The sequence below is a fragment of the Mobula hypostoma genome, chromosome 8 (assembly GCF_963921235.1).
Source record: "Mobula hypostoma chromosome 8, sMobHyp1.1, whole genome shotgun sequence".
NCBI classification, from domain to species: domain Eukaryota; kingdom Metazoa; phylum Chordata; class Chondrichthyes; order Myliobatiformes; family Myliobatidae; genus Mobula; species Mobula hypostoma.
The window spans coordinates 155842873-155861767 of NC_086104.1; the positions used below are offsets into that span (position 1 = coordinate 155842873).

An 18895-nucleotide genomic window follows, 5' to 3' on the forward strand; every position below is an offset into this window, starting at 1 on the left:
ACCTACCTCATCTGTGATCAATCTAACCCTTCCCTCCCACGTAGCCCTTCATTTTTCTACTATCCATGTGCCTATCTAAGAGTCCCTTAAATGCCCCCAACGTTCACACATCCACCACATCCTTCCTGTTAGGAGGTGACCGGAACTGAACACAATACACCAAGTGTGGTCTAACCAGTGTTTTATAGAGCCACAACATTACCTCATGGCTCTTGAACTCAATGCCCAGGCTAATGAAGGGCAACACACTCTATGCTTTCTAACCTCCCTATCAACTTGCACTACAACTTGGAGGTATCTATGTACAAGGACCCCAAGATCCCTCTGTTCCTCCACTCTGACTCCTCCTGTGCCTGGTCAAGCCCTTTGGTCTCCACGGAGCGCTGCAGTACCGTCTTCCTGGCCGTCAGATCTCCCTGTAGATCTCATCCGCCCAGTCTGCAGGAGCTGACTTTGCAGGCTAGGACAGGCATGTCCCTATCGCACTGGGCTGTGAGGGCGACAGCTACCCTCACCTGGTTTAATCCGGATGTCAAAGCATGCAAACAGCTACTTGGAGCCACAGGTGAGAGCTGAGTGTCTGGTGGGGACCAAAGGTGAGCGAGCTGCCCCAGAATGGACTCGACAAGCCCCTTCACCAGAGGTGCTAACTCTCCCTAAGCATTGGTACATCAGTACATGATCAGTATATCAAGTCAAGTCAAGCTATTGTTATCTAACTATATACATGTATATTGTCAAACAAAGACAACGTTTCTCTGGATCAGGGTGTAAAGCACAGTAGTACATATCTAATAATCTAATAGGCATCTGTTAGTCTCATGAGACCATGGAATTGCACCTTGGAAGGTTTCCAGGGCGCAGGCCTGGGCAAGGTTGTATGGAAGACCGGCAGCTGCCCACGCTGCAAGTCTCCCCTCTCCACGCCACCGATGTTGTCTAAGGGAAGGGCATTAGAACCCATACAGCTTGGCACCGGTGTCGTCGCAGAGCAATGTGTGGTTAAGTGCCTTGCTCAAGGACACACACACACTGCCTCAGCCAAGGCTCGAACTAGCGACCTTCAGATCACTAGACGAACGCCTTAACCACTTGGCCACGCGCCAACACAGTAGTACATATAACACACAGTAATTTAGGAAAGTAAGAATTAAATCTACAAATTAATTAGGCATAGATAAACAAAGTAAAGTACACAAATTAAATATTGTCGGGTGCAGTACAAATGATCCAGTGGCTCGTCAAATGCAACGTGGCAGGGAGTTCAGAAGCCTAATGGCCTGGGGGGAAGAAATTGTTTCCCATCCTGACCGTTCTTGTCTTTATGCTTCGGAGCTTCCTGCCTGATGGGAGAAAGTACCTGTGACAATAATAAACCAATTTCAATTCTCTTACCACAATAATCCTTGTAACAGAGTGCAGTAGGAAAGGGGCATAATACTCTCTCATTAAGGTCAGCAAGACACCGTCTCTCTTCTTCTTCTTCTTCCTATGTTTTGACTGTACGCAGCAACATATGTCAAACCTGGCTGCCTACAGGAGAGAGTGCAAGAATTGTGGCATGCTTCAGATTTGATGTAAAGCAATGTGTTTTACATGCGCTAATCACAGAATTGGATTAATCAAAGAGGCAAATTCTTTGTGGCCATATTATTTGTGTGTTCTTTACGTCTGCCTCAGATTATTTGATCAAGGATTGTAGGTAACGCACACAAAGTACTAGAGGAACTCAGCAGGTCAGGCAGCAACAGAGGAAGGAACAGTCGATGTTTCAGACTGAGACCCCTCATCAGGAACTTGAAGGGTCTTGACCTGAAGGACTCTGAGTAGTCCTGAGAAAGGGTCTCGGCCTGAAACATCAGCTGTTTATTCCCCTCTACAGATGCTGCCTGACCTGCTCAGTTCCTCCAACATTGTGTCTGCTGCTTTGGATTTCCAGCATCTGCAGAATCTCATGTTGAGGACTGTAGATTTGATATGTTGCCTTATTTGTACTGAAAAATGTTTGTTTCAAATGTTTGTTAGACACTCTCTGCTTGGAGGTGACTGCTAGCTGACATTTAGGAGAGGAACGTATCTTGCTTTGTATTAAGAGACACAAGAGCTGCTGGAAATCTTGATCAATGAAGGCTGAGATCCTTCATCAAAGATTTATTCCCCTTGACAGATGTTGCCTCACTCGCTGACTTCCTCTAGTATTTTGTGTTCCTCGGGATTTGCAGCATCTGCAGAATCTTGTGTTTTCCCCCTTGCTTTCCAGTCCTGATGCAGGGCATCGGCCCGAAACGTTGACTGTTCATTCCCTTCCATAGATGCTGCCCGACCTGCTGAGCTCCTCCAGCGTTTTGTGTGTGTGTTGCTCTGGATTTCCAGCATCTGCAGAACCTCTTGTGTTTATTAATCACAGAAATGGATCAATCGAAGTGGCAAGTTCTTTGTGGCCATATTATTTGTGTATTAAAGTGCTACATATTATCTGTTGTGAGGTTATTTGATGGAGGGTTGTAGATGTGGGTTGGAAATGTTTGTAATCGATCTCCCCATGAGTGATCGCACCAGTGATCTATGCTATCTGACTGTGTAAATGCTTCGATCGAGAGGCAGAATCAAGCCAGGGCGAGTTCACAGTACCTCCTCTCTCCGAGCGTCCAGGGACAACAGGGCTACGAAGGCCGACATCTGGAGCAGGAAGTCGAGGAGTACAGCCAGTGCCGCGTACAGCGCGAACGTGCGCACCGCTGGCATCTTGGTGAGGGCACCTGCAGCGACATTTCTCCTTTTAAGCCAGGCAGTTGCTCAAACCAGTGAAACAGCCATTACCATCCCCACCAACAATAACGGGTAATCGGTTTAAATCCTCCAGCTAGCTGCTCTGAGATGTCAAGGTTAAACCACCCAGCTCCACGTTTGTATGCAACAGCATGGTAGTGTAGTGGTTATTTTAACACTATTGCAGTGTCAGTGATCTGGGTTTGATTCCCGCCACTGACATTAAGTTTATACGCTCTTCCTGTACTCATAGTCATAGTTATAATCATACTTTATTGATCCCGGGGGAAATTGGTTTTCGTTACAGTTGCACCATAAATAATTAAATAGTGATAAAACCATAGATAATTAAATAGTAATATGAAAATTATGCCAGGAAATAAGTCCAGGACCAGCCTATTTGCTCAGGGTGTCTGACCCTCCAAGGGAGGAGTTGTAAAGTTTGGTGGCCACAGGCAGGAATGACTTCCTATGATGCTCTGTGCTGCATCTCGGTGGAATGAGTCTCTGGCTGTAACTGCCATATTCTAACTTGCACCCACACTGGGGGCAACGTACAGGTGCCAGGAGCCTCACAACCCTTTGCAATGAGGAGCGCCGGGGGGAACACACAGAGTCACAAGGAAAGTGTGCGTAAATGTAGGCTCAGGATTGACAGGGGTCACAGGAGCGGTCGGACAGTGTCATTGCTACCTACCACATTCTGTCCTTCGAGCTAACCCGGTGTTCAAGATTACCACTCACAGAACTCTTCCATTTTACCAAAAACTCTTGCAAATTTCTACAGATGTGCTGTGGAAACTATTCTAACTGGCTGCACCAACGTCTGGTATTGGGGGCGGGGGGAGGCTACTGCACAGTATCGAAGTAAGCCGCAAAGAGTTGTAAACTTCATCAGCTCCATCATGGGCACTAGCCTCCGTAGTATCCATGACACCCTCAGAAAAGGTGGTGTCCATCATTAAGGACCCCCACCACCCAGGACATGCCCTCTTCTCATTGCTACCATCAGGAAGGAGGTACAGGAGCCTGAAAAAAACACACTCAGTGGTTCAGGAACAGCTTCTTCCCCTCTGCTGTCCGATTTCAGAATGGGCATTGAACCCATGAACCCTACCCCACTACTATTCTTCATTTCTTATTTTTTGCACTATTACTTAACTGTTTTATATATGCACACTAACTATAATTCGCATTTTTTCTCTCTTTTATCATGTATTGCATTGTACTGCTGCGGCAAAGTTAACAACAAACTTCACGGCGTACGCCGGTGACAGTAAACCTGATTCTGATGTGTGAAGTGTGGAAGGGGCTCGATACACGCACTCAGTGATTCGGGAACAGCTTCTCCTGCTCTGCCGCCAGATTTCTGAGCCCGTGAACACTACTTCACTATTTGCTCTTTCTTGCACTACTTTTATTTTTTTTATATTCCTTGTTGTATATTGTGGTCATTTTTTAAAAATGTATTGCAGTGTACTGCTGCCACAAAATGTCAAATTTCACAACGTATCTCGGTGCTAACAAACCTGGCTCCGATCAGAATCAAACTGAAGGAGGTTTCGCGTTAGAGAAGAGGAATTGGGTCTGATGCAAAGCCTGACTCGAAAGCTTTAAGGAACACTTTAAGTGACAGAGATGTAGAGGCAGAGATGTTTAGGGATGGATTTCGAAAGATTAGAGCTCTTGGAAAGCTAACATTTGAGTAGAACATTTAAACTTGGGTGGGGTGGAGGGGGTCAGCTGACCAGAATTGGAAGTTTCGGTATTTTGGAGGCAATGGAGCAGGAGGAGGTTACAGAGACAGGGAGGGGCAAAACCGCTGAGGGATTTAAAAAGCTGGAGAATAATCTGAAACTTCGGGCTTCACTTAAGCAGGATGCTGTGGTGGTGGTGGCTGAGTAAGACACAACACACTCCTTACTTTGAACTTTGAACACACGGACAGAAGATTTTCCGATATGAAATGAATGGGGTCAACCAAAAGAGTTGCTGGTATCACCAAACGAGGCGGTATTACAGCGGTGGGTGAGGGCTTCGGCGGGGGGTCAAGTCAAGTCATATTATGTAGATGGCAAAGGTTCGATCCTGACCTCTGGTGCTTTCTGTGCGGAGTATTCACGTTCTCCCCGTTACTGTGGTTCCCTTCCAGATCCCACTCCTCAGGCATCTTATCTGGGCTCGGAACGGCACCTGGCTCTGCCCGTGACCGTAAGAAACTGCAGAGAGCTGTGGATGCAGCTCATCACATTGCAGAAACCAGCCTCCCCTCCATGGACTCTCTCCACACTTCTTGCTGCTGCCCCCAAATCAGCCAGCAGAATCAAAGATCCCAACTACCCCGGACGTCTTCTCTTCCACCCTTTCCCGTCAGGCAGCAGATCCAAAATTCTGAAAGCACGTTACCACCAGGTTGAAGGAGAGCTTCTACCCTGCTGTTCACCAGACTTCTTGTGTGTTAAGATGGATTCTTGGCCTCACAATCTACCTTGTTATGGTCTTCCACTTTAACGTTTACCTGTGCTGCACTCTTTTGGTGGCTTATGGAGGTTTTCTGCATTGTTATTGTTCTACCTCAATGCAACGTTCTGATCTGTAGGAACAGTACGCAAGACTATCTATCTCAGTACACGTGACAATAATAAACCAATATCATTACCTCCTCTCCATGTCCACTCGGTCTAGGCCAGGGTTCCCCTGGGGTCCGTGGACCCTTTGGTTAATGGTAGGAGATCATGGTATAAAAAAGGTTGGGCACCCCTGATCTTTCAATATTCGGTAGGGTTCAATATCATCCTCCCCTCATCCTTCTAAACTCCATTGTGTACAGGCCAGAGACAATGAAGTCTCCTCATATATTAAGCCCTTCATTCTCACCAGGCCACACAACATACATATGTATATAAGCTAACCTTACGTTTATATCACCACACTCATTACGTTTATAGGATTGCATTTAGATTGTTATTTATTGTGTTCTTTATGCTTATTATGGTTCCTTAATATTGTTACAGCTGGGGGCGGTAATGGGGACAAGCTCCCACTACCTATTCAATGCTCCCAATGGCGAACATGTCAAATAGCCTCTGACAATCAAGTCCAGCTCCTGGCCTTTGTGTATGGCTTAGCTACTAAGCCCGACAGAACTTTTTCTACTGACAGGGGAAAGGGCAAAGGGGCGCCTTAAAATCAGTCGCTTTGGGCAGATTGAGCTCGTCAGCCGTGGTTGGCAGCTCATCTAGGAGAAGGAAAACTCTGATCTCAAACCTCCGCTGCCTTGCGGCTCTACCCACTCATGGGGAAGGCTTCGGGAGTTAACCCTGAGGGAAAAATCTGGAGCTGGAATCCCTAAGGCAGTCCTACATTGAGTTCAACGTTGCCTGACAGCTCCCGTGACACCACTGGTACCAAACTGTATCAGTCTCTGCTGTACCTTTGGGTTCATCAGATGTGTCAAGAGGGAGAGCTTGCGACATAGGCAACCAGCTTGCTGTCTATATCGTACTGCCTGGCCAGGCTTGTGTATATGACAGCTAGGATGCATTATCCATGGTCAGTCCTGACTGATGGAGGCCCTCACATGCTTCTTGTGTTTCTTGATGCTGACTGGGATCCAGAGTACAATTATTTTGTTGTCCGTTACACACGTGGTAATAAACGACCTTGAATCTTTAACTTGCACTGGTCTGTGCTGGGGCCTTTATTGCTGTGGGAGGATCTCCCGGGGGAAGTTCTAATCCCCCCACGTCTGAGCATTGCTCGGCAAAGAAGTAAAACGAAATGTAACTCTTACCAAGGAAGAAGCAGATGGACTCGGAGAAGCTGCAGAGAAGCATGCTGGGAGCCACCTCGCCCAGCACACGGCCGATCTGTTCCTCCCGAGGTTCTCCCGCTTTCCTCTCGTCCCTCTGTGAAGGGAAGGTCACCCTGTCAGCGGCAAGACGCCCGAGTCGGTCTTCGTTGAACTGTTCAGGGGCCCCACGCAGGAAGCTCCCCCCTCAACAATTCAGGAAGAGCTTCTTCCCCATCAGATTTCTCAAAGGCCCACGAACCCATGAGCACCACCGGCCATTTACACTGCTTATTCTCCTCACTTACAGCAACCTGACGACTTCCTCGAGCACCTCCGCTCCATCTGCCAAAAGCAGAACTTCCCGGTGGCCAAACATTTAAATCCCTATTCCCATTCCCATTCCAACATGTTGGTCCGTGGCCTCCTCTTGTGTGAAGATGAGGACACCCTCTGGGGGGAGGAGCAACATCTAACTGTCTGGGTCGCCTCCAATCTGAAGTTATGAACATCGATTGCTCCCTCCAGTAAAACCATTTTCTCTCCTCCTCTTCTATTCCCCTTACCTCTTCTCACCTGCCTATCTGGGTCCCTTCCTCCCTCCTTTCTCCTATGGTCCATTCTCCTCTCCTATCAGATTCCTTCCTCCCCAGTCCTTTACCTTCTAGCTAGCCTCCATCCCCTCTCCGCACCTTTTTATTCTGGCATTATACCCTTTCCTGTCTTGATGAAGGGGCTCAGCCCAAAACATCGCCAGTTTATTCCCCTCCATAGATGCTGCCTGACCTGCTGAGTCCCTCCAGCATTTTGTGTGCGTTGCATTTTGTGTGCATCTGCAGCTTCTCTCGTGATTATGATTTGATGTCTTTGCACTGTTCCGCCACGGCAAGACAATAAAGTTCACATTGTGTAGGACAGTAACAATCAACCTGATTGCCCCTGAACAAGGTGGGCACACTATGCTGCCAATGCAATGTGTGGCGACACTCGCGGGCTGCCCCACAGCACACCCTTACCCGTGCTGGTTGTTAACACATTTCACTGTACATGCGAATCTGAATCTGAAACTGTGGCTGACCTGATACTGGAGAACGAGGATGAATATATTGTCTGCACCCACAGCAAGCACTAGAAAGGGAACCACCTCCAGGACGATGAGGGAGGAAGGAACTCCAATATAAGCGTAAAAGCCCATGGACGATAAGACAGCTCCCAGCACCACAAGAATCCCGCCTAACCCAAGCGTAATCTTTGAGTCAATCTGTGGATGAAGAGAGTCCGGAAAAAAAATCAAGTCAATACTTTTTCATATCTTCCATTGTTCTTTCTCTTACTACATTGTCACATCTGTTCACAAAACACACCAGTCCTCATCGAGGGATCAGAAGTGGAAAGAGTGAGCAATTTCAAGTTCCTGGGTGTCTATATCTCTGAGGATCTAACCTGGGCACAACTATTCGATGCAGCTACAAAGAAGGCACAACAGTGGTTATATTTCATTAGGAGTTTGCGGAGATTTGGTATGCTACCAAAGATCCTCACAAATTCCTACAGATGTACCGTGGAGAGCATAGTCAATAAAGTATGACTATGACTATTCTAACTGGTTGCATCACCGTCTGGTACGGGGTTGGGGCGCTGTTGCACAGGACTGGAAAAAGCTGCAGAAAGTTGTAGACTTAGTCATCTCCATCAGGGGCACGAGCCTTCCCAGTATCCAGGACGTCTTCAAAGAGCGATGCCTTAAAAACGTGACGTCCATCATTAAGGACCCCCATCACCCAGATCATGCCTTGTTCTCATTGCTACCACCAGGGAGGAGGTTCAGAAGCCTGAAGACACACAATCAACGTTTCAGGAACAGCTTCTTCCCAACAGCCATCAGATTTCTGAATGGACAATGAACCCATGAACACTACCTCACTAATTTTTGTTCTCTTTTTTCACTATTAATTTAATTTAATTCTTAGATATATATTTCTTATTGCAATATATTATTTTTTTACTGCAATGTACGGCTACTGCAAAATAACAAAATTCACAACGTATGTCAGTGTTAAACCTGACTCTGATTCTAGAGATCAGGGACAAGGCACAAAACCTGTTACTTCTGTTTCTTTTATTAAGTGCTACAAGGGAGAAGAAGAAGAAGAAGACGAAGAAGAAGAAGAACATGGTGAGAAACAAAGAGAAAAGCATCAGACTAAAGTGTGGTGTGGTTTTCCCAAACCGGACGACTGAGAACAGAACATTTCATTGATAACAGTTAACCAATGAGATAGCCAGATTCAAGTATTGTGATACCTGCCACTGAAACCAAGCAGTTACAGTAACAATGGCGGCCCCTGTTTCCATCCGGGGGTCAGTGTGGACATGGTGGAGGATTACAAATACCTGGGGATACGAATTGACAATAAACTGGACTGGTCAAAGAACACTGAGGCTGTCTACAAGAAGGGTCAGAGCCGTCTCTATTTCCTGAGGAGACTGAGGTCCTTTAACATCTGCCGGACGATGCTGAGGATGTTCTACGAGTCTGTGGTGGCCGGTGCTATCATGTTTGCTGTTGTGTGCTGGGGCAGCAGACTGAGGGTAGCAGACACCAACAGAATCAGCAAACTCATTCGTAAGGCCAGTGATGTTGTGGGGATGGAACTGGACTCTCTCACGGTGGTGTCTGAAAAGAGGATGCTGTCCAAGTTGCATGCCATCTTGGTCAATGTCTCCCATCCACTATATAATGTACTGGGTGGGCACAGGAGTACATTCAGCCAGAGACTCATTCCACCGAGATGCAACACAGAGCATCATAGGAAGTCATTCCTGCCTGTGGCCATCAAACTTTACAACTCCTCCCTTGGAGGGTCAGACACCCTGAGCCCTGGACTTATTTCCTGGCATAATTTACATATTACTATTTAACTATTTATGGTTTTATTACTATTTAATTATTTATGGTGCAACTGTAACAAAAACCAATTTCCTCCGGGATCAATAAAGTATGACTATGACTATAACCAGACAACTCACTGAACAAGCAGTCTATAGGTGATTATATAAAAATACTAACAAGCAACCACCAGGAAATAAACAATTCTACAGCCTGATCCAACACAACATGTAGTTTAACAAGAAAGAAATCTACAGTCGCTGGAAATCCAAGAGGCACACACAAAATGGTAGGGGAACTCAGCAGGCCAGGCAGCATCCATGGAAAAGAGTAAACAGTCAACATTTCGGGCCGAGACCCTTCATCAGGACTGGAGAAAAACAGATAAGGAGTCAAGAGTTAGAAGGTGGGGAGAGGGGTGAAGGAACACAGGGTGATCGGTGAAACCAGGAGGGGTGCAGTAAAGAACTGGGAAGTTGATTGGTAAAGAGATACAGGGTTGGAGAAGGGGAATCTGATAGGAGAGGACAAAAGACCGTGGAAGAAAGGGAAGGGGGAGGAGCACCTGAGGGAGGTGATGGGCTGGTAAGGAGATGAGGTGAGAGAGGGAAAGGGGATGGGGAGCAGTGAAGGGGGGGTGGGGGGATTACCGGAAGTTCAAGAAATCGATGTTCAAGTTGGAGGCTACCCAGGCAGAATATAAGCTGTTGCTCCTCCAACCTGAGTGTGGCCTCAGCACATCAGTAGAGGAGGCCATGGATGTACATGTTAGAATGGGAATGGGAAGTGGAATTAAATAAGTAGAAACATTAAATTTAAATAAGTAAAATTAAACATTCTCTAGTATTTGGACATCATACCAAATCTGGGCCGTCAGTAATTTAGTGGTAAGCCAGTGTTAGAACTCAGAATCAGAATCAGAATATTGTTTATTAGCACTGACACGTTGTGAAATCTGTTGTTTTGTAGCAGCAGTACAGAACAATACAAAAACGATCACTATACATGATACTGAAAAATGTACACTCCGTGGCCACTTTATTAGGTACACCTGCTCTTTAATGCAAATATCCAATCAGCCAATTGTGTTGCAGCAACTCGATGCATAAAAGCATGCAGACATGGTCAAGAGGTTCAGTTGTTGTTCAGACCAAACATCAGAATGGGGAAGAAATGTGATCTAAGTGACTTTGACCATGGGATGCTTGTTGGTGCCAGACAGGGTGGTTTGAGTATCTCAGAAACTGCTGATCTCCTGGGATTTTCATGCACAACAGTTCCTAGAATTTACGGAAAATTGTGTGAAAAGCAAAAAACATCCAGTGAGTGGCAGCTCTGTGGGTGAAAATGCCTTGTTAATGAGAGGGGTCAGAGGAGAATGGCCAGACAGGTTCAAGCTGACAGGAAGGCGATAGTAACTCAGATAACCACATGTTACAACAGTGGTGTGCAGAAGAGCATATCTGAACGCAGAACATGTTGCACCTTGAGGTGGATGGGCTACAGTGGCAGAAGACCACAAACACACTCAGAAACCACTTTATTATGTACAGGAGGTCCCCTAATGAAGCAGCCACTGAGCCTCGACAATTAACAATGTTGAGACACACCTGAGGCTGCGCTGGGACACATCATCAGTGATATAATCTGGGGTCAAGTGTTACTGCTCTTTCAACATCAGACACCCTTGCCAAGGTGACCCAGCCAGGGTTGATCAGGCCCTGGCTTGTGTCCCAGCACCACTCCTCCACGGGTCACACCTCTTGATCATTTGGAGCCTCTGTGACACTCTTTTCTTTGCAGCCCCCATATTGCCGAGGAGAGAGTAGGTTCTGCAGAGCAAGCAGCCAGCAAAGCCTCTACACCCCACCTCTATAGGCTCGCATCGTGCCCTCCACCACTGTCCCTGGCACGGCTCTACCAACTCCTGCTATCTGGCTTTCTTACAGTCAAACGCCTCTTCAATGTGGAATTCCCAAGGCACTGTCAGTTCTACCGTGACCACCTGCTGCATGGTTTCTGACAGAACGACCATGTCAGGCCTCAGTGACGACGATGTCGTGCAAAAAGAGATAGAAAGATATAAACATATGAATTAGGTGTAGAGTGGGCTATAGGCAACTTCAATGAGGCCATAGCTAATTTTAATAATCTCATTCTCTCCAGCCCTGGTTACCTCTCACCCTTTTGATTATTAAGACACGTCTGCCTTTAAAATGGGTAAATATATTCCGAGTACTGGGTGGTGCAATTTTAGAGATGCTGCCCCTCAACTCCAGTCAGCTGCTGTGGTCTTGACCGGGAGCAGGACGAGAATATAAAAACGAGGATGTGATGCTGAGGCTTTCTGAGGCACCGGTCAGAGCGCGCTTGGAGTGTTCTGAGCTGTTCTGGGCCCCTTATCTGAGAAAGAATGTGTTGGCATTAACGAGGTTCCAGAGGAGTTTCATGAAAATTATCCCAGGAATGAAAGAGTTAATGTAGGAGGAGCTCTGGGCCTGTACTCACCGACATTTAGAAAAATAAGGGGGATTTCATTGAATCCTATCGAATATTGAAAGGCCTGGACAGAGTGGAGATGATGCTTCCTATAGTGGGTGAGTCTAGGACCAGAGGGCACAGCTTCAGAACAGAGGGATGTCCATTTAGAACAAAGATTTCTTTAGCCAGAGGATGGTGAATCTGTGAAATTCATTGCCACAGGCAGCTGTGGCGACCAAATCACTGGGTATATTTACTGGAGTTCTTTGAGGATATAACGAGCGCAGTTGCTTCCACCGGTAGGTGGGACTAGAACTAGCAAGAAGAGAGCATGATCTGGGTGGAGGGGTTCCTCGATGATGGATGTTTCCCTGCCTTCTTTGTGTTAAATAGTCCGCCATCTCTTTTCAATCAGTAGCCTTTAGTCCCCGATTCTCTCATAACATTCACCCCTCATCCACCCTCTCAAAACCACTCAGGATCCAATCAATAAGGGGGGGTGTCAAGGATAAGTTTTTTGCACAGAGAGTAGTGGGTGCGTGGTAGAGGTAGTTATAATAGGGGATTTAAGAAAGTCTTAGATAGCTACATGGATGTGAGGAAGATGGAGGGTTATGGACATTGTGTAAGTAAGAGGGATTAGTGTTTGGGTGCTTCTGATTTGCTTTTTAGCTGTTCTGGTGCTGTACTATTCTATGTTCTATGTTCTTAAAAATGGAGGGTGGTAAAGGTAGGTATAATCGGGCATTTACGTATCTCTTAGATAAGCACATGGATGATAGGCACATGGGGACTATGTAGGAGGGAAGGGCTAGATTGATTTTAGCTTACAGTAGGTTTACAGATTGGCATAACATCATGGGCCGAGGGCCGGTACGGTGATGTAATGTTCTAGATGTCCGTTTGTCATGTGCCATATTGTATGACGTGAGCCATTGTGGTCTTGGTCAATTTTTCCACAGAAGTGATTTGCCATTGCCGCCTTCTGGTCAGTGTCTTTACAAGACGGGTAACCCCAGCCATTATCAATACTCTTCAGAGATTGTCTGCCTGGCGTCAGTGGTCACGTAACCAGGACTTGTGATCTACACCAGCTGCTCATACAACCATCCACCACCTGCTCCCATGGGTTCATGTAACCCTGATCGGGGGCTAAGCAGGTGCTACACCTTGCCCGAGGGTGACCTGCAGGCTAGTGGAGGGAAGGAGCACCTTACACCCCCTTTGGTAGAGACGTATCTCCACCCAGCCACCCACTTAAACTAAACTTTCAGAAAAGGTTCCGTGAAAAATGTGATCGAACATGTGTAGGAGCAAGTTACATACCATAATAGTCTTCCAGCTGGAATACTCCCCAAGGGCCAAGGCAATGTAAATAAATATAACCAAGTAACTGATGGCAAAAATTGGAATATCTTGTGCCGTGGTTCTGTTGATCTCATCTTCCAGGGAGCGCTACAACACAAGAGGAAACAAAGTTCAAAGTTCAAAATTATTATCAAAGTACATATATGTCACCATATACAACCCTGAGATTCAGTTTCTTGTGGGCATACTCAATGAATCTATAGAATCATAACCATAACAGAAATGAGTGGAAGTCTGGGGGTTCAACCTATGTACTAGAGACAAACTGTGCAAATACAAAAAGAAATAATTAATAATAATAAATAAATAAGCAATAAATATCAAGAACATGAGATGAAGCGTCCTTGAAAGTGAGTCCATAGGTTATGGGAACATTTCAAAGATGGGGCAAGTGAAGTTATCTCCTTTGGTTTAAGGGCCTGATGGCTGAGAGATAATAACCGTCCCTGAGTCCTGGGCGGTGGGGGTCCCTGATGATTGTTGCTGCTTTCCTGCAACAACATTTCATGCAGATGTGCTCAGTGGTGGGAAGGCTTCACCCGTGATGGACTGGGCCATATCCACTACTTTTTGTAGGATTAAAGCAAACAAGCCCTTAAACTACACAATGGCCAAACTACACTTCTATTCAGGTCTCACAGAGGAGCGTCGTCTCAGGATGGTCAATGTGTCCGCAGACTGAGTGAAGAGAGTATTATACTGGCCACATTATCTGGTACACCTGTACACCTGCTCGTTAATGCAAATATCTAATCAGCCAATCATGTGCCAGCAACTCAATGCATAAAAGCATGGGGACATGGTCAAGAGGTTCTGATAAAGCGTGTAAAAGGCTTAACACATTAGTTAAAGAATAGCAGCCTGTTATTTCTGAAAGAAATTGCTGATGATCAACAGATGTGCTAAGCCATGCTGAGCCACATTTCTTCTCGGAGTTAGACAGTGTTTCAAGGTCTTTGCTTCTTCGTTCAGTAATGTGCAGTGATAAGACCAGCCTGTTCTGTGTATGTTCTGTCCATTATACCTAGTCTGTAATTTGTCTCTCGGTACTGTCAAGCAATAGATAGGTCTGACTGCAGCTTGGTATGTGTGCGGGTATCTGAACACTATATCTCTTCTGTAAGGGGAATTGTGAGTTAGTTGGTGGATGAGGCAGGAATAGTCACAGACAGACTGTTCCTGTTTTGAGCGACTATCTGAGTAAGCCCCGGGTGTTTTAAATAAAGAGTTTGTACTTATACGGTCTGTGAGTGACTTTATCTGGATTTGACTACCACAGTTCAGTTTAACTACATGTCGTATATACGCTTTGTGTCAAATTGTACAGAGAACATACAAGAGTACAGCACAGGAACAGGACATTTGGCCCACAGTGTTGTGCTGGACTGGCTAAAAAGCAATTCAAAAACACCCAAACACTAATCCCTCCCACCTACACCATGTCCATATCCTCCATCTTCCTCACACCCATGTGCCTATCCAAACGTCTCTTAAAAGCCTCTAATGTAGGTATTTGCCTCTACCACCACACCAGACAGCACATTCCAGGCGTCCACCACTCTCTGAGTAAAAAACTTACCCCTCACATCCCCCTTGAACCTACTCTCTCTCTCCTTCAAAGCTCAGGTTTTAGATACTTCAACCCTGGGAAACAGATACTCTCTGCCCACTCTATCCACTCATCTCACAATCTTATAAACCTCTATCAAATCTCCCCTCAGTCTCCGGTCCTACAGAGAAAACATCTGCAGAATACTTTTTTATCTGTTAATGTATTGTGTTAATACTATTTTATGTGCTGTATGTTGTACCTCCTGACTACAGAGGAGGTGTTGAGGGACCAGGTGAGATCATTTATGATGTACAGTCCAAGAAACGTGGTGCTCCTGACTCTTTCTAAGGAGAAGCCGGTGATATGCAGAGGGGAGTGGTCAGCCTGTACTTTCCTAAAGTCCACAATCATCTCTTTAGTCTCGTCCGTGTTGACAGTAAAGTTGTTGTGCTCGTATAGTGTTTCACACCTTGGGTCCTGAGGAACTTAGTTCGTTCAGCTGTATACATGTGTAGGGTTAAATGACAATAAATTTGAACTTGAACTTAAAAGAATTTGACAGGGTTGAGACTTTGGAGATACCATACCTCTGACATGTAGACAAAGTTGAAACTGATGGATTTGTTCTGCTTGTACTGTTGTAGAATTTTTAAGTATTCTTTCTCCCAGAGCAACGTAAATTCGAATTTGGGATCGTCGCGACTGTAGCTGTTTAGAGAGAATGTCATGATGAGTGCTTGGGCTTGGGAGAAATCTTCACCTGTTAGACGACAAAGCAGGGGTTAAAGTAGAATGCTGGAGTGACCTTAACGCTGTCCCAAATCCCAGACGCTCAACATTTCCAGGGGATAAACTGAAGGGGAAGTTACATGCCAGGTAGGCTCAGCAAAATCCCCTGGGATTTTCCAGGCTTTGTTAAATCAGCAGAAAGGCGGTTTTCTGAGTGGGAATGATCCCAGGAATTAAACCAATTATTCTGGGGAGCAGCTTCAATAAGATTGAGGAGGAATTTCTTTTGCCAGAGGGTGGTGAATCTGTGGAATTTACTCACAGACAGGGATGGCCAGCTCATTGGGTATATTTAAAGCAGAGGGTGATAGGTTCTTGATTAGTCAGGGTGACAAAGGTTGTTTATTCATATATTTAGAGACACAGCACCAAATCGGCCCTCTGGCCCAACGAGCCACGCCTAGCAACCCACTAGCCTAATCACAGCGAAATTTACAATGGCCGATTAACCCACTAACCGGTCTTTGGACTGTGGGAGGAAACCGGAACGCTCGGAGGAAACCCACGCGGTCACAGGGGACGGCGCAGGCATTGACCTCTGAACTCCGACACTCCACGCTCCCAATAGCATCGCGCCAACTGCTACGCTACGTCACCGTGGCGCTGTATGGAGAGGAGGCAGGAGGATGGGACTGAGGGAACAATAAATCAGCCGTAACAGACCGACTCAGTGCGCCAAATTGCCTAATTCTGCTCCTACGTGTTGTGGTTTCATCAGACCCGGGCATCCATTTCTCATTTCCAACTATTCCACTCTCCTCTCCACATTCCTCAGCTATTTTTTCCCCACAGAACTACAAGTTTCCTGAACATACTGATCATTTTTTGTAATTCATTAATGCGACATGCTGAGGCTTGCGTGGGCTGTTCTTGCGAAGGCCGCGTTCAGCCGCTGTAATGAAAATGCTGAAACACTGCTGCTCGGGCAGACCCTGCGGGGCTGAAGTAACTGGGGTATATTTCCAAGTGGGAATTGTGGGCTACCTGCAGTCGGGACCTGCAAAGGGCCGGTAGGTCCCATATACCTGCGGCCCCGTGTAGAGCTCACAGGTTTACACAGAACCTCCAAAGAAGGCTTGATGTCAGTTTTGGAATGGAGGAAGTTTAGTGGGGTCTTAACTGGGGTGAATAAAGTAATGTGGGGCTGAGACATTTCCCTTAGCAAAGTATCAACAAATTGAAGCACAGAGACTGAGGGACAGATTAGATGGTAAGGCCGTAAGACAGCAGAAGCAGAATTAGGCCATTTGGCCCATCGAGTCTGTTCCGTCATTCCATCATGGTTTATTTATTACTCCCCTCCTCCCCCATTCTCCTGACTTCTCCCCGTAACCTGCCTTATCGTCCCATGAAACTGGTGTTTAATGGTCAGCACGGATTTGAGGGGCCAGAGGGCCTGCTTTTCATGCTGACTGAGCCCAAGGCAAAACAGGCCACTGAAAATCTTACCTGAGTATCCACCAACTGCCAAGAATGGAAAGACGGGCGCACCGTAATCGGCCATGCAGCTCAACCCCATCTCTGTATTGTCCTTGAATGACAGAGGAGAGCTGCAGAAAGAAAGACATTCTCACTCGCAGGGAGCCACTGCAGCCAACAGAATCGCTACCTCTTAGTGCGGTCACATGTACTGAGGTACAGTCAAAAGCTCGTTCGCATGCCACCCTGACAGATCACTCCACATGCAAGCAGGTCAAAGTAGTTAAAAAGGAATACAGACTGCAGAGACACAAAAGATTGTCCAGATGCCGGAAATCTTTAGCAACACACACACACACAATGCTGAAGGAACCCAGCAGGTCAGGCAGCATCTATGGAGGGGAATGGAAGTCCATCTATGGGTGGGTGGGGATAGGAAGTGAAGAAAGAAGCCGAGATTTCAAAGCTCAAAGTAAAATTATTACCAAAATACTGTGTATATGTCACCACATACTACCCTGAGATGCATTCTATTGCAGGCATTCACAGTAGAACAAAGAAATACAACAGAATCCATGACTGACAGAGAGCCAAAGTGCAAAATAAGACAAATATGCAAATACAAAATAGATAAATAATGACTGAATAGATGAATGAATAAATAATATTGAGAACTTGATCTGAATGTGAGTCCATAATTTGTGGAATCAGTTCAGGGTTGAGGTGAGTAAAGTTATTATCAAAGGCAGAGCAAGATGTGAACTGCAAATCTAACACTATATTCTGGACCAACTACAACATGCTGGAGGATCTCAGCAGGTCAGGCAGCATCTAAGGAGGGAAATGAACAGGGCCAAGACCCTTCAACAGGATGTCTTGGCGCAAAATGCGACTGTTTACTCCTCTCCATGGATGCTGCCTGACCTGCTGAGTTCCTCCAGCATTTAATACATTTCTGTGCAAAAGTCTTAGGCACATACAGTATATATAGGGAGGGTGCCTGAGACTTTACACAGTACTGTATTTGTCAATGTGGGGCAGAGAGTGGGTTTGTAAGTCTGACAGGAGCAAAGAATATTGGGGAAACCAAGGGTGGAGGGGTGGGGGACAGGTGGCAGAGGAGTGCCAGAGGTGGGGATTAGCGTGGGTGCAGACACACCCAGCTGTGAGTCACCAGGCAAGGTCATTTGGTTCCAAACTATTGGTTTATTGATCGTTACAGAATGTCTCTCTGGTGCTTCCCACCCCCTCCCCTCTCCCTTCCCCTTTTCCCAACCATGATTCCCCTCTCCCTGCCCCCTTCCCACTCTCAGTCCACAACAGAGACCCACATCAGAATCAGGTTTATCATCACTCACATATGTCATGAGATTAGTTTTTTTGTTTGCAGCAGTACAGTGCAAGACATAAAATTACTCTGGTACTGTGCAGAAGTCTTAGGGGCACTGGCTGTGTTGATCAAGATTTCCAGCATCTACAGAATCTCTTGTATTTCCACAATGTTCTGCATTTTATTCTGGCTTTCCCCTTTGTAGCACCTCAACATACCTACGGTTTAAGGTCGGCCTATAGATAACATACAAACAAAGTTGCTCCACTGTACCTTGGTAAATGTGAGAATAGAAATCCAATTACCACAGCACCAGTTCAGGCACTGGTACCGCGTCCGGGCGGTGAACAGGACAGGCAATGAAAGGCTGTGTCCCTGCTGGAATGGGTGGTTGTGTTTGGAACAGAAACGGCCTGGGGAAGTTTCAACAGAGCACTGGGGCTTGGCCCGCTAAATAAAAGCAGTGCAGCAGATGAGTCTGCAGTTGATGGGAACAGATTCACAGTT

The 18895-nt window shown here is 46.2% G+C and overlaps 1 protein-coding gene across 2 annotated transcripts in view; it reads right to left on the reverse strand.

The window, feature by feature from the left end:
• Positions 1 to 18895, reverse strand: part of npc1l1 (NPC1-like 1) — a 72736-nt gene that overhangs the window by 36512 nt on the left and 17329 nt on the right. For both annotated transcript variants that reach the window (XM_063057177.1, XM_063057176.1), the window contains exons 3-9: positions 17089 to 17189; positions 15438 to 15610; positions 13257 to 13385; positions 7638 to 7820; positions 6563 to 6677; positions 2632 to 2759; positions 1396 to 1533 (exon numbers count right to left, since the gene is read on the reverse strand). In XM_063057177.1, the coding sequence (XP_062913247.1) occupies positions 1396 to 1533; positions 2632 to 2759; positions 6563 to 6677; positions 7638 to 7820; positions 13257 to 13385; positions 15438 to 15610; positions 17089 to 17189 (967 nt within the window). The remainder of the gene's footprint in view (positions 1 to 1395; positions 1534 to 2631; positions 2760 to 6562; positions 6678 to 7637; positions 7821 to 13256; positions 13386 to 15437; positions 15611 to 17088; positions 17190 to 18895) is intronic.